The 21,520-nt window shown below is 40.6% G+C and overlaps 1 protein-coding gene across 1 annotated transcript in view; it reads left to right on the top strand.

Moving 5' to 3' along the window:
• Window positions 1–15,556, top strand: part of LOC124805327 — a 49,182-nt gene extending 33,626 nt beyond the window's left edge. Inside the window, exons 3-6 of the mRNA XM_047265848.1 lie at window positions 7,698–7,834; window positions 10,096–10,160; window positions 11,059–11,142; window positions 15,180–15,556. Coding sequence (XP_047121804.1) covers window positions 7,698–7,834; window positions 10,096–10,160; window positions 11,059–11,142; window positions 15,180–15,301 — 408 coding nt within the window. The 3' untranslated portion in view covers window positions 15,302–15,556. The remainder of the gene's footprint in view (window positions 1–7,697; window positions 7,835–10,095; window positions 10,161–11,058; window positions 11,143–15,179) is intronic.
• The last annotated feature ends 5,964 nt before the right edge of the window (window positions 15,557–21,520 follow it).

The following is a 21,520-nucleotide window of genomic DNA, read 5'->3' as shown; positions in this document are numbered from 1 at the left end:
AAGGGCTTATTTCAATAGTGGTACAAGTCCATTTTTGTTCATTCTGAGATACAGAGTCCTATAGTTAAAAGATCTCAGTTGAGATACATATACAAGAAATATATATACTTGAATATACATACTTGATTACATATTTTTGAATATTTCTGGTATATCAACTGCAGATTTTTCAGCGTTCTTTTGACTTGAGAACTCTGTATCTCAGAATGAAAAAAAATGGACTTGCACCACTTGTACCCCCCCCCCCTATGAACCATGGACCTTGCCGTTGGTGGGGAGGCTTGCGTGCCTCAGGGATACAGATGGCCGTACCGAAGGTGCAACCACAACGGAGGGGTATCTGTCGAGAGGCCAGACAAACGTGTGGTTCCTGAAGAGTGGCAGCAGCCATTTCAGTAGTTCCAGGGGCAACAGTCTGGATGATTGACTGATCTGGACTTGTAACACTAAACAAAACGGCCTTGCTGTGGTGGTACTGTGAACGGCTAAAAGCAAGGGGAAACTACAGCCGTAATTTTTTCCGATGGTATGCAGCTTTACTGTAAGGTTAAATGATGATGGCGTTCTCTTGGGTAAAATATTCCGGAGGTAAAATGGTCCCCCATTCGGATCTCCGGGCGGGGACTACTCATGACGACATCGTTATCACGAGAAAGAAACCTGGCGTTCTACGGATCGGAGCGTGGAATGTCAGATCCCTTAATCAGGCAGGTAGGTTAGAAAACTTAAAAAGGGAAATGGATAGGTTGAAGTGAGATATAGTGGGAATTAGTGAAATACGGTGGCAGGAGGAACAAGACTTTTGGTCAGGTGAATATGGGTTTATAAATATAAAATCAAATAGGGGTAATGCCGGTGTAGGTTTAATAATGAATAAAAAAATAGGAGTGCGGGTAAGCTACTACCAACAGCATAGTGAACGCATTATTGTGGCCAAGATAGACATGAAGCCCATGTCTACTTCAGTAGTACAAGTTTATATGCCAACTAGCTCTGCAGATGATGAAGAGATTGATGAAATGTATGATGAGATAAAAGAAATTTTTCAGGTAGTGAAGGGAGACGAAAATTTAATTGTCATGGGTGACTGGAATTCGAGAGTAGGAAAAGGGAGACAAGGAAATATAGTAGGTGAGTATGGATTGGGGGTAAGAAATGAAAGAGGAAGCCGTCTGGTAGAATTTAGCACAGAGAATAACTTAATCATAGCTAACACTTGGTTCAAGAATCATAAAAGAAGGGTGTATACATGGAAACATTCTGGAGATACTATAAGGTATCAGATAGATTATATAATGGTAAGACAGAGATTTACGAACCAGGTTTTAAATTGTAAGACATTTCCAGGGGCAAATGTGGACTCTGACCACAACCTATTGGTTATGAACTGTAGATTAAAACTTAAGAAACTGCAAAAAGGTGGGAATTTAAGGAGATGGGACCTGGATAAACTGAAAGGTCCAGAGGTTGTACAGAGTTTCAGGAAGAGCATAAGGGTACAATTGACAGGAATGGGGGAAAGAAATACAGTAGAAGAAGAATGGGTAGCTCTGAGGGATGAAATAGTGAAGGCAGCAGAGGATCAATTAGGTACAAAGACAAGGGCTAGTAGAAATCCTTGGGTAACAGAAAAAATATTGTAATTAATTGATGAAAGGAGAAAATATAAAATGCAGTAAATGAAGTAGGCAGAAAGGAACACAAACATCTCACAAATGACATCGACAGGAAGTGCAAAATGGCTAAGCAGGGATGGCTTGCGGACAAATACAAGGATGTAGAGGCTTTTTGCACTACGGGCAAGATAGATACTGCCTACAGGAGAATTAAAGAGACCTTTGGAGAAAAGAGAGCCACTTGTATGAATATCAAGAGCTCAGATAGAAACCCAGTTCTAAGCAAAGAAGGGAAAGCACAAAGGTGTAAGGAGTATAAAGAGAGTCTATACAAAGGCGATGTACTTGCGGACAATATTATGGAAATGGAAGACGATGTAGATGAAGATGAAATGGGAGGTGCGATACTGTGTGAAGAGTTTGACAGAGTACTGAAAGACCTGAGTCGAAACAAGGCCCCAGGAGTAGACAACATTCCATTAGAACTACTGATAGCCTTGGGAGAGCCAGTCTTCACAAAACTCTACTACTGGTGAGCAAGATGTATGGGACAGGTGAAATACCCTCAGACTTCAAGAAGTATATAATAATTCCAATCTCAAAGAAAGCAGGTATTGACAGATGTGAAAATTACCGAACTACCAGTTTAATAAGTCACTGCTGCAAAATACTAACGCGAATACTTTACAGACGAATGGAAAACTGGTAGAAGCCGACCTTGGGGAAGGTCAGTTTGGATTCCGTAGAAATGTTGGAACACGTGAGGCAATACTGACCTTACGACTTATCTTAGAAGGAATATTAAGGAAAGGCAAACCTACGTTTCTAGCATTTGTAGACTTAGAGAAAGCTTTTGACAATGTTGACTGGAATACTCTCTTTCAAATTCTAAAGGTGGCGGGGGTAAAATACAGGGAGCGAAAGGCTATTTACAATTTGTACAGAAAGCAGATGGCTGTTATAAGAGTCGAGGGACATGAAAGGGAAGCAGTGGTTGGGAAGGGAGTGAGGCAGGGTTCTAGCCTCTCCCCAATGTTATTCAATCTGTATATTGAGCAAGCAGTAAAGGAAACAAAAGAAAAATTTGGAGTAGGTATTAAAATCCAGGGAGAAGAAATAAAAACTTTGAGGTTCTCCGATGACATTGTAATTCTATCAGAGACAGCAAAGGACTTGGAAGAGCAGTTGAGCGGAATGGACAGTGTCTTGAAAGGAGGATATGAGATGAACATCAACAAAAGCAAAACGAGGATAATGTAATGTAGTCGAATTAAGTCGGGTGATGCGCAAGGAATTAGATTAGCAAATGAGACAAAGTAGTAAATGAGTTTCGCTATTTGGGGAGCAAAATAAGTGATGATGGTCGAAGTAGAGAGGATATAAAATGTAGACTGGCAATGGCAAGGAAAGCGTTTCTGAAGAAGAGAAATCTGTTAATATCGAATATAGACTTAAGTGTCAGGAAGTCGTTTCTGAAATTATTTGTATGGAGTGTGGCCATGTATGGAAGTGAAACATGGACGATAAATAGTTTGGATCAGAATAGAATAGAAGCTTTCGAAATGTGGTGCTACAGAAGAATGCTGAAGATTAGGTGGGTAGATCAGATAACTAATGAAGAGGTATTGAACAGAATTGGGGAGAAGAGGAGTTTGTGGCACAACTTGATAAGAAGAAGGTACCGGTTGGTAGGACATGTTCTGAGGCATCAGGGGATTACAAATTTAGCACTGGAGGGCAGCGTGCAGCGTAAAAATCGTAGAGGGAGACCAAGATATGTATACACTAAGGATGAACCATGGACCTTGCCGTTGGTGGGGAGGCGTGTGTGCCTCAGCAATACAGATGGCCACAACCACAACGGAGGGGTATCAGTTGAGAGGCCAGACATACGTGTGGTTCCTGAAGAGGGGCAGTATCCTTTTCAGTAGTTGCAGGGGCAATAGTTTGGATGATTGACTGATCTGGACTTGCAACAATAACCAAAACGGCCTTGCTGTGCTGGTACTGCGAACGGCTGAAAGCAAGGGGAAAGTACAGCCGTAGTTTTTCCCGAGGGCATGCAGCTTTACTGTATGGTTAAATGATGATGGCGTCCTCTTGGGTGAAATATTCCGGACGTAAAATAGTCCCCCATTCGGATCTCCGGGCGGGGACTACTCAAGAGGACGTCTTTATCAGGAGAAAGAAACCTGGCGTTCTGCGGATCGGAGCGTGTAATGTCAGATCCCTTAATCTGGCAGGTAGGTTAGGAAATTTAAAAAGGGAAATGGATTGGTTAAAGTTAGATATAGTGGGAGATAGTGAAATTCGGTGGCAGGAGGAACAAGACTTTTGGTCAGGTGAATACAGGGTTATAAATACAAAATCAAATAGGGGTGCGGGTAAGCTACTACAAACAGTATAGTGAACGCATTATTGTGGCCACGATAGACTCGAAGCCCATGCCTACTACAATAGTACAAGTTTATATGTCAACTAGTTCTGCAGATGATGAAGAGATTGATGAAATGTTTGATGCTATAAAAGAAATTATTCAGGCAGTGAAGGGAGACGAAAATTTAATAGTAATGGGTGACTGGAATTTGGGAGTAGGAAAAAGGGAGAGAAGGAAACATAGTAGGGGAGTGTGGATTGGGGGTAAGAGATGAACGAGGAAGCCGTCTGGTAGAATTTTGCACAGAGCATAACTTAATCACAGTTAACACTTGGTTCAAGAATCATAAAAGAAGGTTGTATACATGGAAGAATCCTGGAGGTACTAGAAGGTATCAGACAGATTATATAATGGTAAGACAGATTCAGGAACCAGGTTTGAAATTGTAAGACATTTCCAGGGGCAAATGTGGACTCTGACCACAACCTATTGGTTATGAATTGTATATTAAAACTGAAGAAACTGCAAAAAGGTGAAAATTTAGGGAGTTGAGATCTGGATAAACTGACTAAACCAGATGATGTACAGTGTTTCAGGGAGAGAATAAGGGAACAATTGACAGGAATGGGGTACGAAATACAGTAGAAGATGAAAGGGGGGCTCTGAGGGATGACGTAGTGAAGACAGCGGAGGATCAAGTAGGTAAAATGACGAGGGCTAATAGATATCCTCGGATAACAGAAGAAATATTGAATGTAATTGATGAAAGGAAAAAATATAAAAATGCAGTAAATGAAGCAGGCAAAAAGGAATACAAACGTCTCAAACATGAGATCGACAGGAATTGCAAAACGGCTAAGCAGGCATGGCTAGAGGACAAATGTAAGGATGTAGAGGCTTATCTCACTAGGGGTAAGTTAGATACTGCCTACAGGAAAATTAAAGAGACCTTTGGAGAAAAGAGAACCACTTGTATGAACATCAAGATCTCAGATAGAAACCCAGTTCTAAGTAAAGAAGGGAAAGCAGAAAGGTGGAATGACTATATAGAATGTCTACACAAGGGCGATGTACTTGAGGACACTATTATGGAAATGGAAGAGGATGTAGATGAAGATGAAATGGGAGATACGATACTGCGTTAGGAGTTTGACAGAGTACTGAAAGACCTAAGTCGAAACAAGGCCCCGGGACTAGACAACAGAACTACTGACGGCCTTGGGAGAGACAGTCCTGACAAAACTCTACCATCTGGTGAGCAAGATGTATGGGACAGGCGAAGTACCCTCAGACTTCAAGAAGAGTATAATAATTCCAATCCCAAAGAAAGCAGGTGTTGACAGATGTGAAAATTACCGAACTATCAATTTAATAAGTCACAGCTGCAAAATACTACCGCGAATTCTTTACAGACGAATGGAAAAACTGGTAGAAGGCTACCTCGGGGAAGATCAGCTTGGATTCCGTAGAAATGTTGGAACACGTGAGGCAATACTGACCTTATGACTTATCTTAGATTAAGGAAAGGCAAACCCACGCTTCTATCATTTGTAGACTTAGAGAAAGTGGCAGGGGTAAAATACAGGGAGCGAAAGGCTATTTACAATTTTACAGAAACCAGATGGCAGTTATAAGAGTCGAAGGACATGAAAGGGAAGCAGTGGTTGGGAAGGGAGCGAGACAGGGTTGTAGCCTATCCCAGATGTTATTCAATCTCTATATTGAGCAAGCAGTAAAGGAAACAAAAGAATTTCGGAGTAGGTATTAAAATCCATGAAGAAATAAAAAAACTTTGAGGTCTGCCGATGACATTGTAATTCTCTCAGAGCCAGCAGTGGATGTGGAAAAGCAGTTGAACGGAATGGATAGAGTCTTGAAAGGAGGATATAAGATGAACATCAACAAAAGCAAAACGAGGATAATGGAATGTAGTCGAATTAAATCGGTTGATGCTGCGGGAATAATGTAAATGAGTTTTGCTATTTGGGGAGCAAAATAACTGATGATGGGCGAAGTAGAGAGGATATAAAATATAGAGTGGCAATGGCAAGGAAAGCGTTACTGAAGAAGAGAAGTTTGTTAACATCGAGTATAGATTTGTCAGGAACTCGTTTCTGAAAGCATTTGTATGGAGTGTAGCCATGTATGGAAGTGAAACATGTACAATAAATATTTTGGACAAGAAGAGAATAGAAGCTTTCGAAATGTGGTGCTACAGAAGAATGCTGAAGATTAGGTGGGTAGATCACATAACTAATGAGGAGGTATTGAATAGAATTGGGGGAAGAGGAGTTTGTGGCACAGCTTGAAAAGAAGATGGAACCGGTTGGTAGGACATGTTCTGAGGCATCAGGGGGTCACAAATTTTGCACTGGAGGGCAGCGTGGAGGGTAAAAACCGTAGAGGGAGACCAAGAGATGTATACACTAGGCAGATTCAGAAGCATGTAGGCTGCAGTATGTACTGTGAGACGAAGAAGCTTGCACAGGATAGAGTAGAATGGAGAGCTACATGAAACCAGTCTCAGGACTGAAGACCACAACAACAACAACAACAACAACAACCACTATTGTAATAAGCCCTTCATATCTTGTGCAAGAAACAAGGGAAAACATCAAAATGTCCTTTAACAAATGTAAATCTGTGTTACCCAACATGAAGAAAATGATCGAGATGCTGCCTCACGAGGAACGAGTGTCCTTGAAAATGGCCTGTGAGCTAGAAATTGGGTGTTCGTGTATGATATAATACATTGAATTCATGTCAGAAACAGTCGACGTGGAAATTTTTAATAAGTCCTTTACGAATGAATGTGGAAGACAGCAAATTGAAAACCGTGTTTTCTACATAGGAGCGGAGCTGCAAGCTGCCTGTTTTGTTTCACCTACGTTGCAGGAGTTCCACTGAGAAGTCCTTACACATGCAGCCCTGGTCTCTCCCCATGCCATTTCCATATATTTGGAGCCCAGATGAAGAATTCGTGGCCGTTGATTTGCTTCAGACGAAAAGGTGCACGCCAGGATACAATACTGGTTCAGTGGGCAACCGCAAACGTTTTTCTATGAAGGCAATGACCTTCTTGTCCCACAGTGGGATAGTTGTATTAACGTTTACCGGCTGCTTTTGAATGGATAATGAATTTATTTATTTTATTCCATGTGTCCTGCATTCATTTGAGTGCCCCTTATACTTGGACGAATAATGTTATGAACTTCATGTAATCCATATGATATTACGGTGCCTGTGTTGTTCAGAGATGCGATGCAACTGCAATGCACGCATATCCGAAGGAACATTGCGCCGTACTTCTGAAAACACAAGCACTGCAATGCCGTATTTTTCCTCCGACCCGGTCAGACGACTTCCAGTTAAAATGTCTCCCCCTGCACGCGAATATATATACTGGATGTATCCATACACGTTGCAGCCACGTGGCTGGCAACATATGGAAGTTTGGGTCGGATAGCCTAACGATAAGGCGGCCACTCGCGATAATAGGGCAACACGGGTTCTAATCCGGTCAGACACAAATTTTCACTGCCGTCATTCCATTATATAACTCATGGTTGTCCATATTCTCAGTTGCGAACAAATTCCATGTATTACGCAATCTGGTCATGTAAGGAGCGCCCTCTAGCCACACGCAATGTGAGAGTGTGTCTGAGAACTATAGAACTATTTGTGACGGCTCTGTTCGTCCGCAGGAGAGGAAGAACTGGTACGTGCTGTTCCAGTATGAGGCGCCAGACTACGAGAGGCTCGGATGCTTCGCCCTGACGCAGACGCCCGGCGAGAATCCGTACGAGCTCAACATCAACGGCAGTTTCAGCAGGCAACCTGAGTAAGTGCACAATGGACACCACGCCACGCAGGAGGCACGGCCAAAACGCGGCAGCTACTTCATCGTTTCTGTAAACTGTGGGACTCTTCTCACAATACGAAAGAGGTTTTTCATTTAAGAACTTTCAGCACTGCAGCGCGTCAGCAATCTTAAGTACCGAAATAATTATGAAAAATCCAGACTACGAGAAATCATTTCGTAAATGGTTCAAGATATCGAAAAGAGGGTCTTGGCAAATGGCAGTACACAGAGGGCCACCTGATTTTGTTTCATCATTGTGTCTAGAATACTACATCGATATTGAAACAAGTAAATTTATTTTAAATGGCTTTAAATATATTTTACAGCATCTGCAAACTGTTGAAAAATTTGTGCCACAACATCTTTTTTCCTAATATCTTCGGCAGTCCCCTTATCTACCCATATGATCTTCAGCATTCTTCTGTAGCAGCATATTTGAAAAACTTCTATTCTCTTTTCATCTGGACTATTTATCGTCGATGTTTCAATTGCGTATACGGCACTACACTCCAGATGAATACTTCTAAAAAGAGTTCTTAAGGGTTAAATTCTATATTAACAAATTTATCTTTTCCACTAACTATTGTATAGTTACTGACAGCCTACATTTCATTTCAGTAGTTGTTCTGCTGCCAGCCGGCCGGTGTGGCCGGGCAGCTCTAGGCGCTTCAGTCTGGAACCACGCGACCGCCACGGTCGCAGGTTCGAACCCTGACTCGGGCATGGGTGTATGTGATGTCCTTAGGTTAGTCAGGTTTAAGTGGTTCTAAGTTCTAGGGGACTAATGACCTCAGATGTTAAGTCCCACAAAAAATTGCGGTTTGTAGCCTTCAAGGCTCTTTTAACTAACATCAACTCATCACGTCCGATCTCAAAACTAATTAACACACATAATCGTAACAGTGTCTATTTAGAGCCAACCTGATTTGCACTACTACCGCCAGTCTTCTACCACTGGCGCGAAATTTGAACAGACATCATCCTTCAGATATAGAAACACGTCTACCATCTTACGCTTAAGTCGCAAAATCCCTTCTTGGTATTGCGACTTTTTTCATCAGCGTAGCTTATGAAACTGTTTACAATGCAAACAAAACCACTGTTAATGAATGATCGCATTATCCTCTACTTGGAATTAAGGAACTCGTAGACAATAACTAGGTCTAACTATCCAGAGCGACCACATAAAGCAAATAACAGGAAAAGCAGATGGAAGACAGATTCATAGAAAGAATCTTAAGAAAATGTAACTCACCCACGAAGAAAGTACCTTGTAAGGCGCTTGCTTAAGCGATTCTAGAGTACAGTTCATCAATATGTAATCCTTCCCAGGTACAATTGACAAAAGATCCAACGGAGTGCGGCGCGTTTCGTCACATGTTTGTTAAGTCGGTGCGAGACGGTTACCGAATTGCTTAACAAACTCCACTGTCACTCGATACAAGCGAGGTGTTGCTCTTTATCGAAATTTTTACTACTGAAATGTCGAAGAAAGCACTTTCAATGAATCATCGTACAATACATTACTTTCTCCCCTCGTGTAATGACCACGAAGAGAAAATTCGAGAAATTAGGGCCAATACAGACACTTAGCGGCAATCATTCTTCTTCGCGATTAGGTCAGGATAAGAGGGATCAGGTGGTAGTACGCAAAGTATTCTCCGCCACACACAATTTGTTGGCTTGCGGAGTATGATGTAGATGTAGACAACTAAATGCTAGATGGAGTGGTCATGCTGGTTAGGACGAAAAATAACTGAAGAGTAAACTTTCTCACGAATGAGCAGGAACTGAGATTCAAATGATAACCTTCCAGCATTTGAAATAGCGTAAAATGCAGCAGAAACAAGTGAGGAAACTTAACGTAAGATGACAAAGGGTGAAGATTTTGCAAGTCTTGATGTGAGTAGGCTAAGAACAGCTTCAACAAAGACTTTCACGCGTGACAGACTCGCTTATCGATAATGAAGAACATTTTCAGTCTGTATATTTGGATCGCACAATGATGTTTTGAGTAAATGAACCAGTCTTTTATTGCAACTGGTAGCGGGAAGTTTTTTTACACCCTATAAAGGCACAGTCACGGAGTTCAACAACATCCACTGTGGATAAAATTCGCTCTTCGAACAATGCTGTAGAGATCAAAGCACTATGGTCATTCATAACCTTAAATGTTTTTCAAATACGTATTGCTTCATTGAAATAGAAAAAATAATGTCTTATTTACCTTTTTTTTTCAGTTTCCCTGTGTCAGGTAGTGCAGTATTCAAAGGAAACCGAATGATAAAGGTATATGATGGTAAATGTAAGTATGTGTTAAAATATTATTCATACTACATTAAAGATTACGCGTAAAATTTTGTTTCTCTTGCGCTTAAGTTTCACGTAAAGAACATCAAAACATATATTATTTTGCTGGGAAATGTCAGTTATTACACATATACTGAAGATACGATAAACAAATAGTCTACATCTTCTCGAATACCAGCAACTAAGCTTCCTCAAACTTTATGAAATTTTACAAAGTCTAAACTGTTTCAGTACACCAGAATTTTCACGTTTCGTTCTACAAAAATACCCTGCAATGTAAATCGGTACATGGTGTTACTAAATATTGACAGTGGTAGTTCAGTGCTTCCATTCTATCAGTGTCATTCTTACTGCATTCCTCCAGTGGAGCTCTATCGTGAAATATTTCAAGAACATTTCCCTGAAGTATAATTTCTCCAAAGTCTCAGACATGCCAAACGTGGATATCGTAATACTAGATCACACATAATGAAGTAAAGGATAATATGTTCCAACAAGTTCCTCGCATATTCATGTAGTCTAAAAGCCACAATATTACTCAAGTTACAATATTACTCATTCACAACCACATTGGAACTAACGGGTCACCAGCGGTACAAAGACTGACATTAGAAACAGAAATGACACAAGCAGAATACATTGCAAAGGATAACTTACTTGGTCTAGAGAACAAATCTATGCCTAACTTATTTTCCGGATTATCCTGAACAACAGTGAAAATTGTAACTTTCTCCAAGATATCTTACACGTCAGTATCAATATAACTGACCAAAAAATTAATTGTAATTTAAATAAAAAGCAAAATAATACTATGAGCTATTGCTAATTATGTGTTACAATTAGACTTCAAGTAGATCACAGTACATATATGCTTTTCGCCGTTTTCATTTCAGGGGACAAGGAGTTTACTGGGGACTATAATGTGGTGTACGGAGACAAGGATATTTTCATTGATCACTTCTGCTATTTGGGAAATGGTGAGCCTACATGTTATATGCTTTCCGATATCTCCAAAACTCTGCCTTTCCATTTGCGCTATATTTAGGGCAAGTGTAAATATCAAACAGAGAATGATTTTTATCTGTTTACAGTCCACTTGTTTTGTAAATGCACAATGCTCTACATTGTCTGCCTGACGTAAATTTTTATAGCAAATACAACAAATTAGAAACAATGAACTCAATTAATGGAACTTCCATCAAGCGCATTGCTTAAAGTAATGTTTTTAGAGGTGTAAATTTTAGATTCTTCGTAGTATGAGGATGACGGGTGCACATGTACAATGTTGCAAAGGCATACTGTGATTACTTTATATCGACGAAATTCGTCTAATTTGAAGGACAGCTACAATGGTGATTTTCGTATGTCCGTTCTTCTCATAGAAGGATTGAGGGACTTCGGCCGTCCACTTGCGTAATAAAATGGATTACTACTACCATCCTCTCGATGTTATTTCTTATATGGCTTCAGGCATTAGCTGACGCTGAGGGGGTTAACTCTAACCGTATACACGATTCATCAGCCGCCAGCATGTATGAAATGGTTTCGCATACTACTTGTAGCAGTAGACATACGAGATAAATCTGACTTACAACCAGAAAGTGGAGCACTGAAAGAAGAAGAGAAGAAAATCTTCATCGAACACTAGATAAAAGTTCTGTGGTCCACAGTAGCCCAAAACGATGAAGAAGACGGAGAAAGGGTACGTCGTAACAATAAAATGTCGTTTTTACTAAAACTTCGTTAAGTAATTTTGTTGCTACGTTTTCTTCTAATGCGAAAAGTGGTATCTAGAAAATGTATGGTCGAGTTCAGAAGGAATCAAATCTAGTGAAGAAGTTGACTGACCTGGGGAAACGCAAAAAGTATGCAGAAGAGCAAGAGAGCAAAAGATTAGCCATCTTCCTACACATACAAAGATTTCAACGTAACATATTCAATTTCTGTTAATAACTATATATCTATCTACATCTATTGCAAATAAATGTTAATTCTTTTAGAAGAGTGTATCTCTCATCGTTTCATATATAAAGTTTAGTTCCCATTTCATTCACGGGCGTAAGCATGCTCCTCATGGCTGCTGGTATGACTCTTTACGGGCTATGTATTATTTCCCCATCCTTATCAGCGTGATCACAACGTGTGAAGTTGAAAAATGTTTTAAGCTTCTGCCACGAAAGACAGTAGATGAAGTTTCCTAAGCGGGACCTTGAAGCTTTCCGGATGTCGTCCTTCGAGTGACTGTCAGGCTGTCTGTAGTAGTCTCCAGGTCACATTTCTGGATTACGTCCATTTATTAGTAGGGGGTGGGCGGGAGCGGAGGCAGAGCTGAATAATGGCACACGGTTTTTTCCCACAGTGCGTTAGCGCAACTAATTACCTGGTAGGCGCTGCCTTTGTCTGTCGGCGCACGCACGGCGATCACGCTGCGTGCGAGCGAGGTCGGCGACTGCAGGAAGCCGCTGGTTGTGACCGGTCTAGCGTGAACTCAGAGCCGACCGACGTCTGGAACCAAGTCTAGAGTGACCGACAAAGCAAGTCTTCCTTGGCACCTCTGCATCAGAAATCTCTCACTGTAGACGTACTCTTTAACGTCAGAAGCTACACACGAGAACCGCCAAGAATCAGTGAAAACTGACAGTCCTAAGGACTTACGTAAAACATCCGCTTCAGGCGTGTTCTTTCTTTTGATCTGTCAGTATGGCGATTGAGTCATAGAAGTTGAATTGTTCCCTAGAAATATTCCTCGCTCTTTGACGATGTACACAGATATTTTCAAAAACTATTCCGTCTAAAATCATTCGAGAATATAAAGCAATTTCTCAGGTGTCACTTGCGGCATCTCTACGCGAATTAAACTCCATATTCCAATAGCTAGTAACTACTTACGACAGCTGGATGGAGCTCGAGCATATCCCCGTTACCTGCTGACCGACAACAAGCTTCAGGCCCCTCTCCAAAGTCCAACAAGGCTCTTAGGCCCAGGCGAGCCGTCACTGAAGTGCAGGACGTATCCTGTGCCCTGTTTGCCTTCTCCCCTCTAGAAGAAAGGAAAGAGGGCTAATTAAGGATGTACATATCGTCGACGCTCACCAGGCACGAAGCAACAGCTTAGAATGGGCAAACACCAGTAAGGAAAAGAGACGTCCCACGGAAACGAACTCTCCTGACATTTGTGCTAAATAATTTGGGGAAACCTCAGTCAGGATGTAAAGAAGAGGATCTCATGCACCTCCTGCTACTGTTAAATTTGCCTCTTCTCTGTAAACTATTACACCATACACCTCACACGGTTTCCAATACAGACATACATCACAAAGCTGCATGATGGAAGAGACACACATGTGTCAACATTTTCGTCTGTTCGTAGGAGCAATGCAATGCAAGAAAATCCAATGATCAATGTACAAATCCAGGACTTCGTACAGAACATTATAACAACAACAACAAAATTTTACAGAAAATACGTTCTGACAGAAACACTACACAACAATGTCTGTTGTAATTGGCAAAGCAGAGGTTGGGCGATACACCAGAAAGAAACTACTTGTCATAATGAAATTTCGTCACAGAACGCCAGACCAGACTATCCTGGACAGTCCTTTCACTATTCCACAACATCATATTCCACAAATGGGAAATTTGTAATTACATGGAAAGCTCCAGAATGAGAATTTTACTCTGCAGCGGAGTGTGCGCTGATATGAAACGTCCTGGCGGATTAAGATTGTGCGCCAGACCGAGATCTGAACTCGGAACCTTTGCCTTTCGCGAGCAAGTGCTCTACCAACTGAGCCACCCTAGCCCCCGACTCACGACCCGTCTTCACAGCTTTACTTCCATCAGTATATCGTCTCCTACCTTCCAAATTTCACAGAAGCTCTTCTTCACTCTGGAAGCACCTCCAGGTTGTGGCAAAACCATGTCTCCGCAATATCCTTTCATCCAGGAATGCTAGTTCAGATAGTTTCGCAGGAGAGCTTCTGTCAAGGACGGGTCGTGAGTCGTGCTTCGGTAGCTTAGTTGGTAGAGCACTTGCCCGCGAAAGGCAAAGGTTCCGAGTTCAGATCTCGGGCCAGCACGCAGTTTTAATCTACTAGGAAGTTTCATATCAACGCACACTCCGCTGCAGAGTGAAAATCCCATTCTGCAAACATCCCTCAAACTGTGACAGAGCCATGTCTCCGCAATATCCTTTCTTCCGGGAGTGCAAGTTCTTCAAGTTTCGCAGGAGAGCTTCTGTGAAGTTTGGAAGGTAGGAGACGAGGTACTGGCGGAAGTAAAGCTCTGAAGACGGGTGCTGAGTCGTGCTTGGGTAGCTCAGTTGGTAGAGCACCTGCCGCGGCAGGCAAAGGTCCCGAGTTCGAGTTCCGGTTCGGCACACAGATTTAATCTGCCATGAAGTTTCAGATGGAAAGTTACTGGCACTATTACTGCTAAATTTACGCACCAAATACCCACTTGACATTATGGAACATTTGTTCATTTTAGAAATGACGATTTTCTGGCGCGAAATATCGGAATTCTGACAATTCCCTTATCTGCAGAGACTAAATCAGGCACCTTCCGTAAAAGTGAAAAATTGGGGACTCATATGTTCCAATACCAGGTCATTGAAAAACCACTGGCCAACTTAATCACGTGAAGGTGTAATTCGGAAGCCTTACGATTTGCACACAATTAAGCTTTTAAGTATAAAGTTGCAGAACGTGTTTGCTAATAGTCTGACTAGACCATTTTCACAACTAAGCAGCGTTCCAATGTTGTTGCACTATTCTGTAGTAGAGCAACGTTTTCTGGCGTTCTGTATAGTTTCCAATAACTCTCTAGTGATCTCTTAGCTGTTTAGATGACGCTCTGACAGAAAATGTCAAACTGCATTTCGGATCAACTGTTTTATATTCACTACTTTGTTGCGAATGTAATACATATACAAGCAAAGTACATGTACTTAGTTTTATAGAAATGTGAGATGGATAGCTCCCATTACGTATAAATAACTTTTCTTTTGCAGAAATGGCCCAGATCTTCACAACTGACAAGAAACCCAGCGCTGAGGTGCTCCAACGAATCTGGAAGGTCGTTGACGAACATCCTGAAGTGGAAAAATCCAAATTCAAGGAAGCAATCTGCTAATACTTTACTTGTTGACAAATTGAAGTTTGAGTAAGCTGTTTCTAAGGTTTCTAATCTGTGTTTCCTTCCAATGAGCTTCCTTCTATTGAGTGATAACTGAACACGTACAGGACCTAGCTAAACCCAATCTTTACACATATGTTACAGAGATTATTTTATAGATTATTAATAATATTGAAAGTTTCATTATTTGACACCAGTAAATAAAAGGAATGAATAAATACTGAATAAATCGCTTATGCAAGGAATAGGAAATACGCTGTTTCGAAATGACTGTCACAACCCACAAACTGGAAAACTATATTGATAATAATCAAAACTCTGTTTACTTTCTCGTAATATCGGCACATATCAGGAAACTTACGGCAACAGATTGATGACAGGTACATTTTTGTTAGAGAACGGGATATAATGTGAAATAAGGTCAACTATGGCGACGTCCAGAATACGCCTGCAACAGCATATGTCACTACGATCTTTTAGGCGAACTCCAGATCTCCTCAAATTCAGTTAACTGACTCTACCTTATTTCATTTTTATTGTGTGACCCACTCCATGTATTCAACGTACATATCTTTCCCATACCACTGCAGACACACCACAAGATTTCGTTCAGTCTCTGCTTCTGCATACTGTCTTCGAACATCTGATATTCTTAAGTCACGTCTACTGGCAGGTAGACAGTTGAAAAAAGCGGAATTGAAGGAGAATATCAATCAGTATATGGAAACCAGGAAGAGTGGAGACTGGTGGAGTTCTCAAACTCATTTTATCTATTTGTCACGAAGTACACCTAAAAGAAAAGAAGGTACACAAGAATAGACCAGTATACATGAGTAGGCCTATATGTCATTTACATTATGTAATCGTTAGAGAAAGATTTAGCTGCTGAGTATTTGAATGGGAGGTATACCTAGGAATCAATACGAATTAAGATCATGACATAGTTCTACACCATAGGCAATAAAGGGAACAGAAAATGGTAGTGGGATATTTGCAAAATGTCACTGAATAAGGTAAAGTAGAAACCCTTTAAACATTGTCCATTAAGCTGTCGAAGGAGGCCCAAAGGGACAAATGCGAAACGTCCTAGACGATCAGTGTGGAAACCAGTGCTTCAGACAGCAGATCACCCAAATATACGGTACAATAAAACATCACTTGAAAAAAATACACAAACAAAATGTTTCAATGGTACAGACGACGAGTTTGCTGGTCAGGCTGTCTTAGAATGATGAATAAAGTGGATCACAATGAATGAATCCAGCAAAAGTACTTCAACCGTAATCACTCGATAACTGAAACTGTCATATCTAGGCAGAAACAAAAATACAGCTGAAAATAACCAAGTGAAATCTGCGTTAGCCGTAGTTAATAAAATGAATGTACTAGTAATTCCTAGAAAGGAATTATTGGATTGTTTTTACCTTGGCTAGGAGTGTTCCTACATAAAATGAAGCTTATAGAAATCATTTCATATACTTTTATGAAAACGTAGAAGTACCGTTAAAAGTAAATGACTGGGAAGTAAAGCGACGAAGGTTAAGATAAGAAAATGTTGGTTTCACTACTTGGTAACCGCTGGTTAAAAAATGTGATTTCATAATTTATCCACTGTATTTAACTCTTGTTGCAAAATACAGGCGCTGAGAATATATAGAACCAGAGAAATTAGTCTTCACACTGTTTTGGTATTTTCATATTTCTCTGCTCTGGAAGAAAACATTAAATTTTAATTTAACAAATCATAATACATTCTTATATGTTACGCGTACTGACACTCAAGAAAATGGATAACCTTGTCGAAAAATTTAATAAAAGCTGTTAGAAGCATTTTCTCCGTGAGTTAACGTTCTGGCTATCTTGATATCAGAGAAACACTTTTTTTCTATTTTTACGTAAAATGTATAAATTTTCCATTGGAATAAAAATTCTCTTGAAGTCAGATTTCCAGCAGTCTTCTTTTTGAAATTTAAAAAATCGGTTTAATTTTTGCGTTTTGCAAGTTTGCTAACAGTTTACTATCGTCCGTTTATATACACTCACTAACTGTAGCTTTTTTCTAGATCTTCTAAACCAAGAGAATTTCTTCTGCACCGGTGCAATATGTGATGCTTACAATGGTTTATGCGACGATCTGTGACCTTTGGCACTGATTTTTTTAAGAAGGAGAAAGTCTCTCAAAATTCAAGTAAACGTCTAAACACGTACACACAAGCAAACTGCAACGCCAGCTTTTCACTTTTCACTCCGCCCTCATCACTTAACGTAATTTAATGTACGTAATTGTAGCCATAGGGTCTGAAGGAGTTAAAAATTATTCATACTGTATCTCCTTTCTACTAGGAGAGATTTTTGTGCCTGGAAGATAGTGTACCTAGCAACCCGTCGCGTTTCCTGTCGGTGTTTCAATCCAGTGACTGATTTTAAAATCTCATGAAAGAATACCCACTAGAGAGCGCCATAGCTCTAAAGAGGCATTTTGTTCAGTGCTTGTAAATATTGCGACTTCTACATATTTATGTTCTGCGTAATAAATTAAAATTTCTTGGAGGATGGTGTTAATTCTTCAGTTACAAAGTTCTGTGGTGAGTACAGTACTGTACATTTTAAAATTTAGTATCATAATGTGTGAACGATTCAGCCACACTTCGTCGGTCGTGCACCATTCTACACCTGTAAGCAGAAGAAGGTGTTCTGTAACGAAGCACATGGTATTTACAAATTAATTGATTCTTTTTACAATAGTGTAACAATTTTCTCTGTGGTGAAAATGGAAATTTTTGTTGGCCGCAAATAGCTTCTGAATCAAAATGTTTTTAACTTAAAACTGGTTTTCGAAAATATTTCTTCTTAATTTCATTTTACTTACTGATTATTGGTGTGTAGTACTCGTGGATTAATGACACATAACTATTGAATACAGCGTTGAAACCACCTTAAAATTTGAATAGGACATTTGTTCCTGGGTATTTAAGCAGTTTGTACCTTGGAACGGTTTCTTACAGTTGTGAACATTACATTTTTCCAGAGCAATAAAATATATTAAACGCCTGTTACAGGGCTGGCTATGGGCGAACATCTGATACATGCCCCAAGATACAACACTCACCACTACCACACAGCACCGAGATGTACAGCACGTTCATCCACGATCATCATATTTTCCGACAATTTAGCACAACAAATCGTTAAAAAATTATGTGTTTAAGAGAGATATTTAAAACAGTGTATCAATTAAACCACAATAATGCTAGTGCAACTTCCAAAAGCACCAAACGCCACACATTAGTTTCATAAGTTTTTAGATAAATAGGGCGGCTGCTTGGTTTGCTTATGTCAAAGACAACGACGGACAAGAATCCAAAAAAATAATGTTCTACCTTTGATCACGAACTTAGTCAGAGAATTCACCAAACTAAAGCAGTGTTTATTGTCTGTGTTATTTATCAAAATAGGTAAAGATTTCACTATCTCAGTACAAAACACACACAGCTCGCTTATTTGCATTATTGAGGAAACTCACAGGCTAAGCTGCACTCTTCTATGGCAAATCTATCTTTGTACGAAATTTTAAATAAATAAAATGTTTTCTATATAATTTTTCAAAATACGTTAATATTTATTCTGGAGTAATGCAAAACGCACATTGGTATGTTATTGGCATTACTGGGTCGAGGGTGCAGCCACATTAGGAAGCACACGAGAATTTGTGTCAACACAATGAAATATGACTCGTTTGGAGATTGCACAGGCCTCCAACACGTCTGAGAAGCACATACCCATTTCTGTTGACAGGAAAATATGACACACATGGAGATCGTTTCAGTGTGCAAGACAATAGAGCATAAAAAGGAACCATCTCACGTTACGAAAAAATCTAAATCCCTCGATAACAAGAGAGATTTCTGTTACCTATCTCCAGCAACATAGAATCAACTTCAGCTAGAAATGAACTGACTGAAAATGGCTGGTCTTCTGGCTCTTTTCTTGTCTACAACTGATCAGCACTCCCAGGAATGATCAATTAATTTCAGTTCTGTTAAACTGTTCACGACTGCAACATTTAGCTGTCTTCCACGAAATATGTCTACAACAAATACTTACGAATCACAGTGAAAATACTGTTCAGCAATGGGAGCTCGTTCCTCTTGACAAAACAGGATGCTTACCAGGTAATGAACTGCTCAATGCTGCAGACGTTACATTCTCTCCGTTTATTGTTGGTAACTATCTTGTGGTGACTGATTGAACAAATTACTCGCAATTCCCATTTACAGAGACATTAATTTTCATGTGCATGACTTTTAATTCACTTTGTAGATACTGAGGTCAGAGCTGGCAACCTGTTACATGTGAGTTTTGAATTAACCGCTGGTAGCAATGCAGTTTCCTTCCGGTAAATTGTCGTACCTGATAGTGCAGTTCTTCTGCCGAATTCTGGAGAGCAGATTATCCGTGTCACAGACACTGTGAGAGTAAACGTATCCTGTCTGTATACAATTTTTTGGTCTCCAAGTATTTTTAATTTCTATTTAGCCTTTCTGTACACGAGTTCAAGTGCTGTGTCATGTGAGAGTCTTAACTTCAGGTAAGTGATGAAATGTTTAAAAGTTTTCTACATCTGAAAATTGAGGCTTATCTCTAAGTTAATACGAAGTGTCGATGTATGGGACTACCTGTTACAATTTCTTGGGAACTTAGTGTTACCTACATCTCCATCTACGTCATATTCCGCAAGCCACATAATGGGGTGTGGCGGAGGGTACGTTTCATAGCACTAACCGAGCCCCCCAACCCCGCTCCACTCATTGATATTGCGTGGGAAGATTGATTGTCCGTAAGGCCCTGTATTGTCGCCCGGATCGCGAGGATGGAATAAACCTCTCTCTCTCTCTCTCTCTCTCTCTCTATATATATATATATATATATATATATATATATATATATATATATATATATATATATATATATATATATATATATAAGGTACAATGCGCGCCGATGAGATGCACGGCAGTTGAGGTGGAACAGCCGTCAGTCGTTAGCGGACAACCTCTGGGGAACCTGCCGCACCACAGTTGTACAAGGCTTACTCAGGTACGCGGGGCTGTGTCTGTGTGGGCCATTATCTCCATAGCTGCTCGTGGGACCAGGATAGATCGTCCGAAATTTTCTTTTCCTCCTCCCAGCGGAGATGGTGGGCCACTGGAAGGCATTAACACCCAACCTAGTAAGAGGGCTCAGGTAGCCAGCCCTCCAGATGCGGGAGTAAATAAGGCAAACGCAGTAAAGAGTAACAGAACACAGGCTGGAAATCAGAATATGTTTTTAATAATAAAAAGGATAGAAGGAAATTTAGATAAAGTTTTCCCTTTCTACACCCAGAAAGGCTTAGAAAGTTTTGCCAGGACTCTAAAATCTGTACAGCGGTTGCGAAATAGCCCGCTGTTGGTTGAAACATGCAGTTCGCAACAACCTATTAACTTACAGAGCGCTAAGTGGCTGGAGGAATATGCCATCGAGGCAGAGTCCCACAGCGCCTTCAACTTTGCCAAAGATTTTGTGTGATGTAGTGACCTAGTTGATATTCCTATCGAAGAACTGAAGAGCGCCTGCTCTCCGGAGGGAATTATTGACGTTCAGAACGTTATGAAAATGGTGGATGGAGGCCTGGTGAAACCCGACTCTTCTATTCTTACCTTCAACACGCCCAAACTTCCAGAGCACGTCAAGGCACGCTTTCTTCACCTAAACGTACGACCGCATGTCCCAAACCCAATGCGCTGTTTTAAATGCCATCTATCATGGCAGAGCGTAAAGGAGAAGCGACGTGTGGCAGCTGTGGTAAGGTCGCTCATGAAGGAGTTGGTTGCTCGTCACCTGCCAAATGTAACAACTGCTCTGGAAACCACCCTGTTTGGAGGAGGGACTGCAGAATCTTTCTAGAGGAACACAAAGTACAGGAAATAAAAACAATAAAGCGTATCACTTATGGTGAGGCCAAAAAGATCCGTAGGTCCCTACAGCCTCCCGCATTTTCTACATGTTTTCCATCACTGCTTCAGAAACCTACTTCAAAAGTTTGTGCCTCTCCAAAAATTCTGCCGGAAATGCTACCTATCTGTCGGGTTGCATCAAAACCCTGTCATTGAAGACTGCCCTGGCGGTACCACCACCTCATGAAGTGCTGGTGATTGTAAAATTGGACCTTTGGGC

This window comes from Schistocerca piceifrons, chromosome 7 (genome assembly GCF_021461385.2).
Source record: "Schistocerca piceifrons isolate TAMUIC-IGC-003096 chromosome 7, iqSchPice1.1, whole genome shotgun sequence".
Lineage (NCBI taxonomy): Eukaryota > Metazoa > Arthropoda > Insecta > Orthoptera > Acrididae > Schistocerca > Schistocerca piceifrons.
Note: the sequence above shows the minus strand (reverse complement) of the source record. Positions and strands in the feature narration are given on the sequence as shown.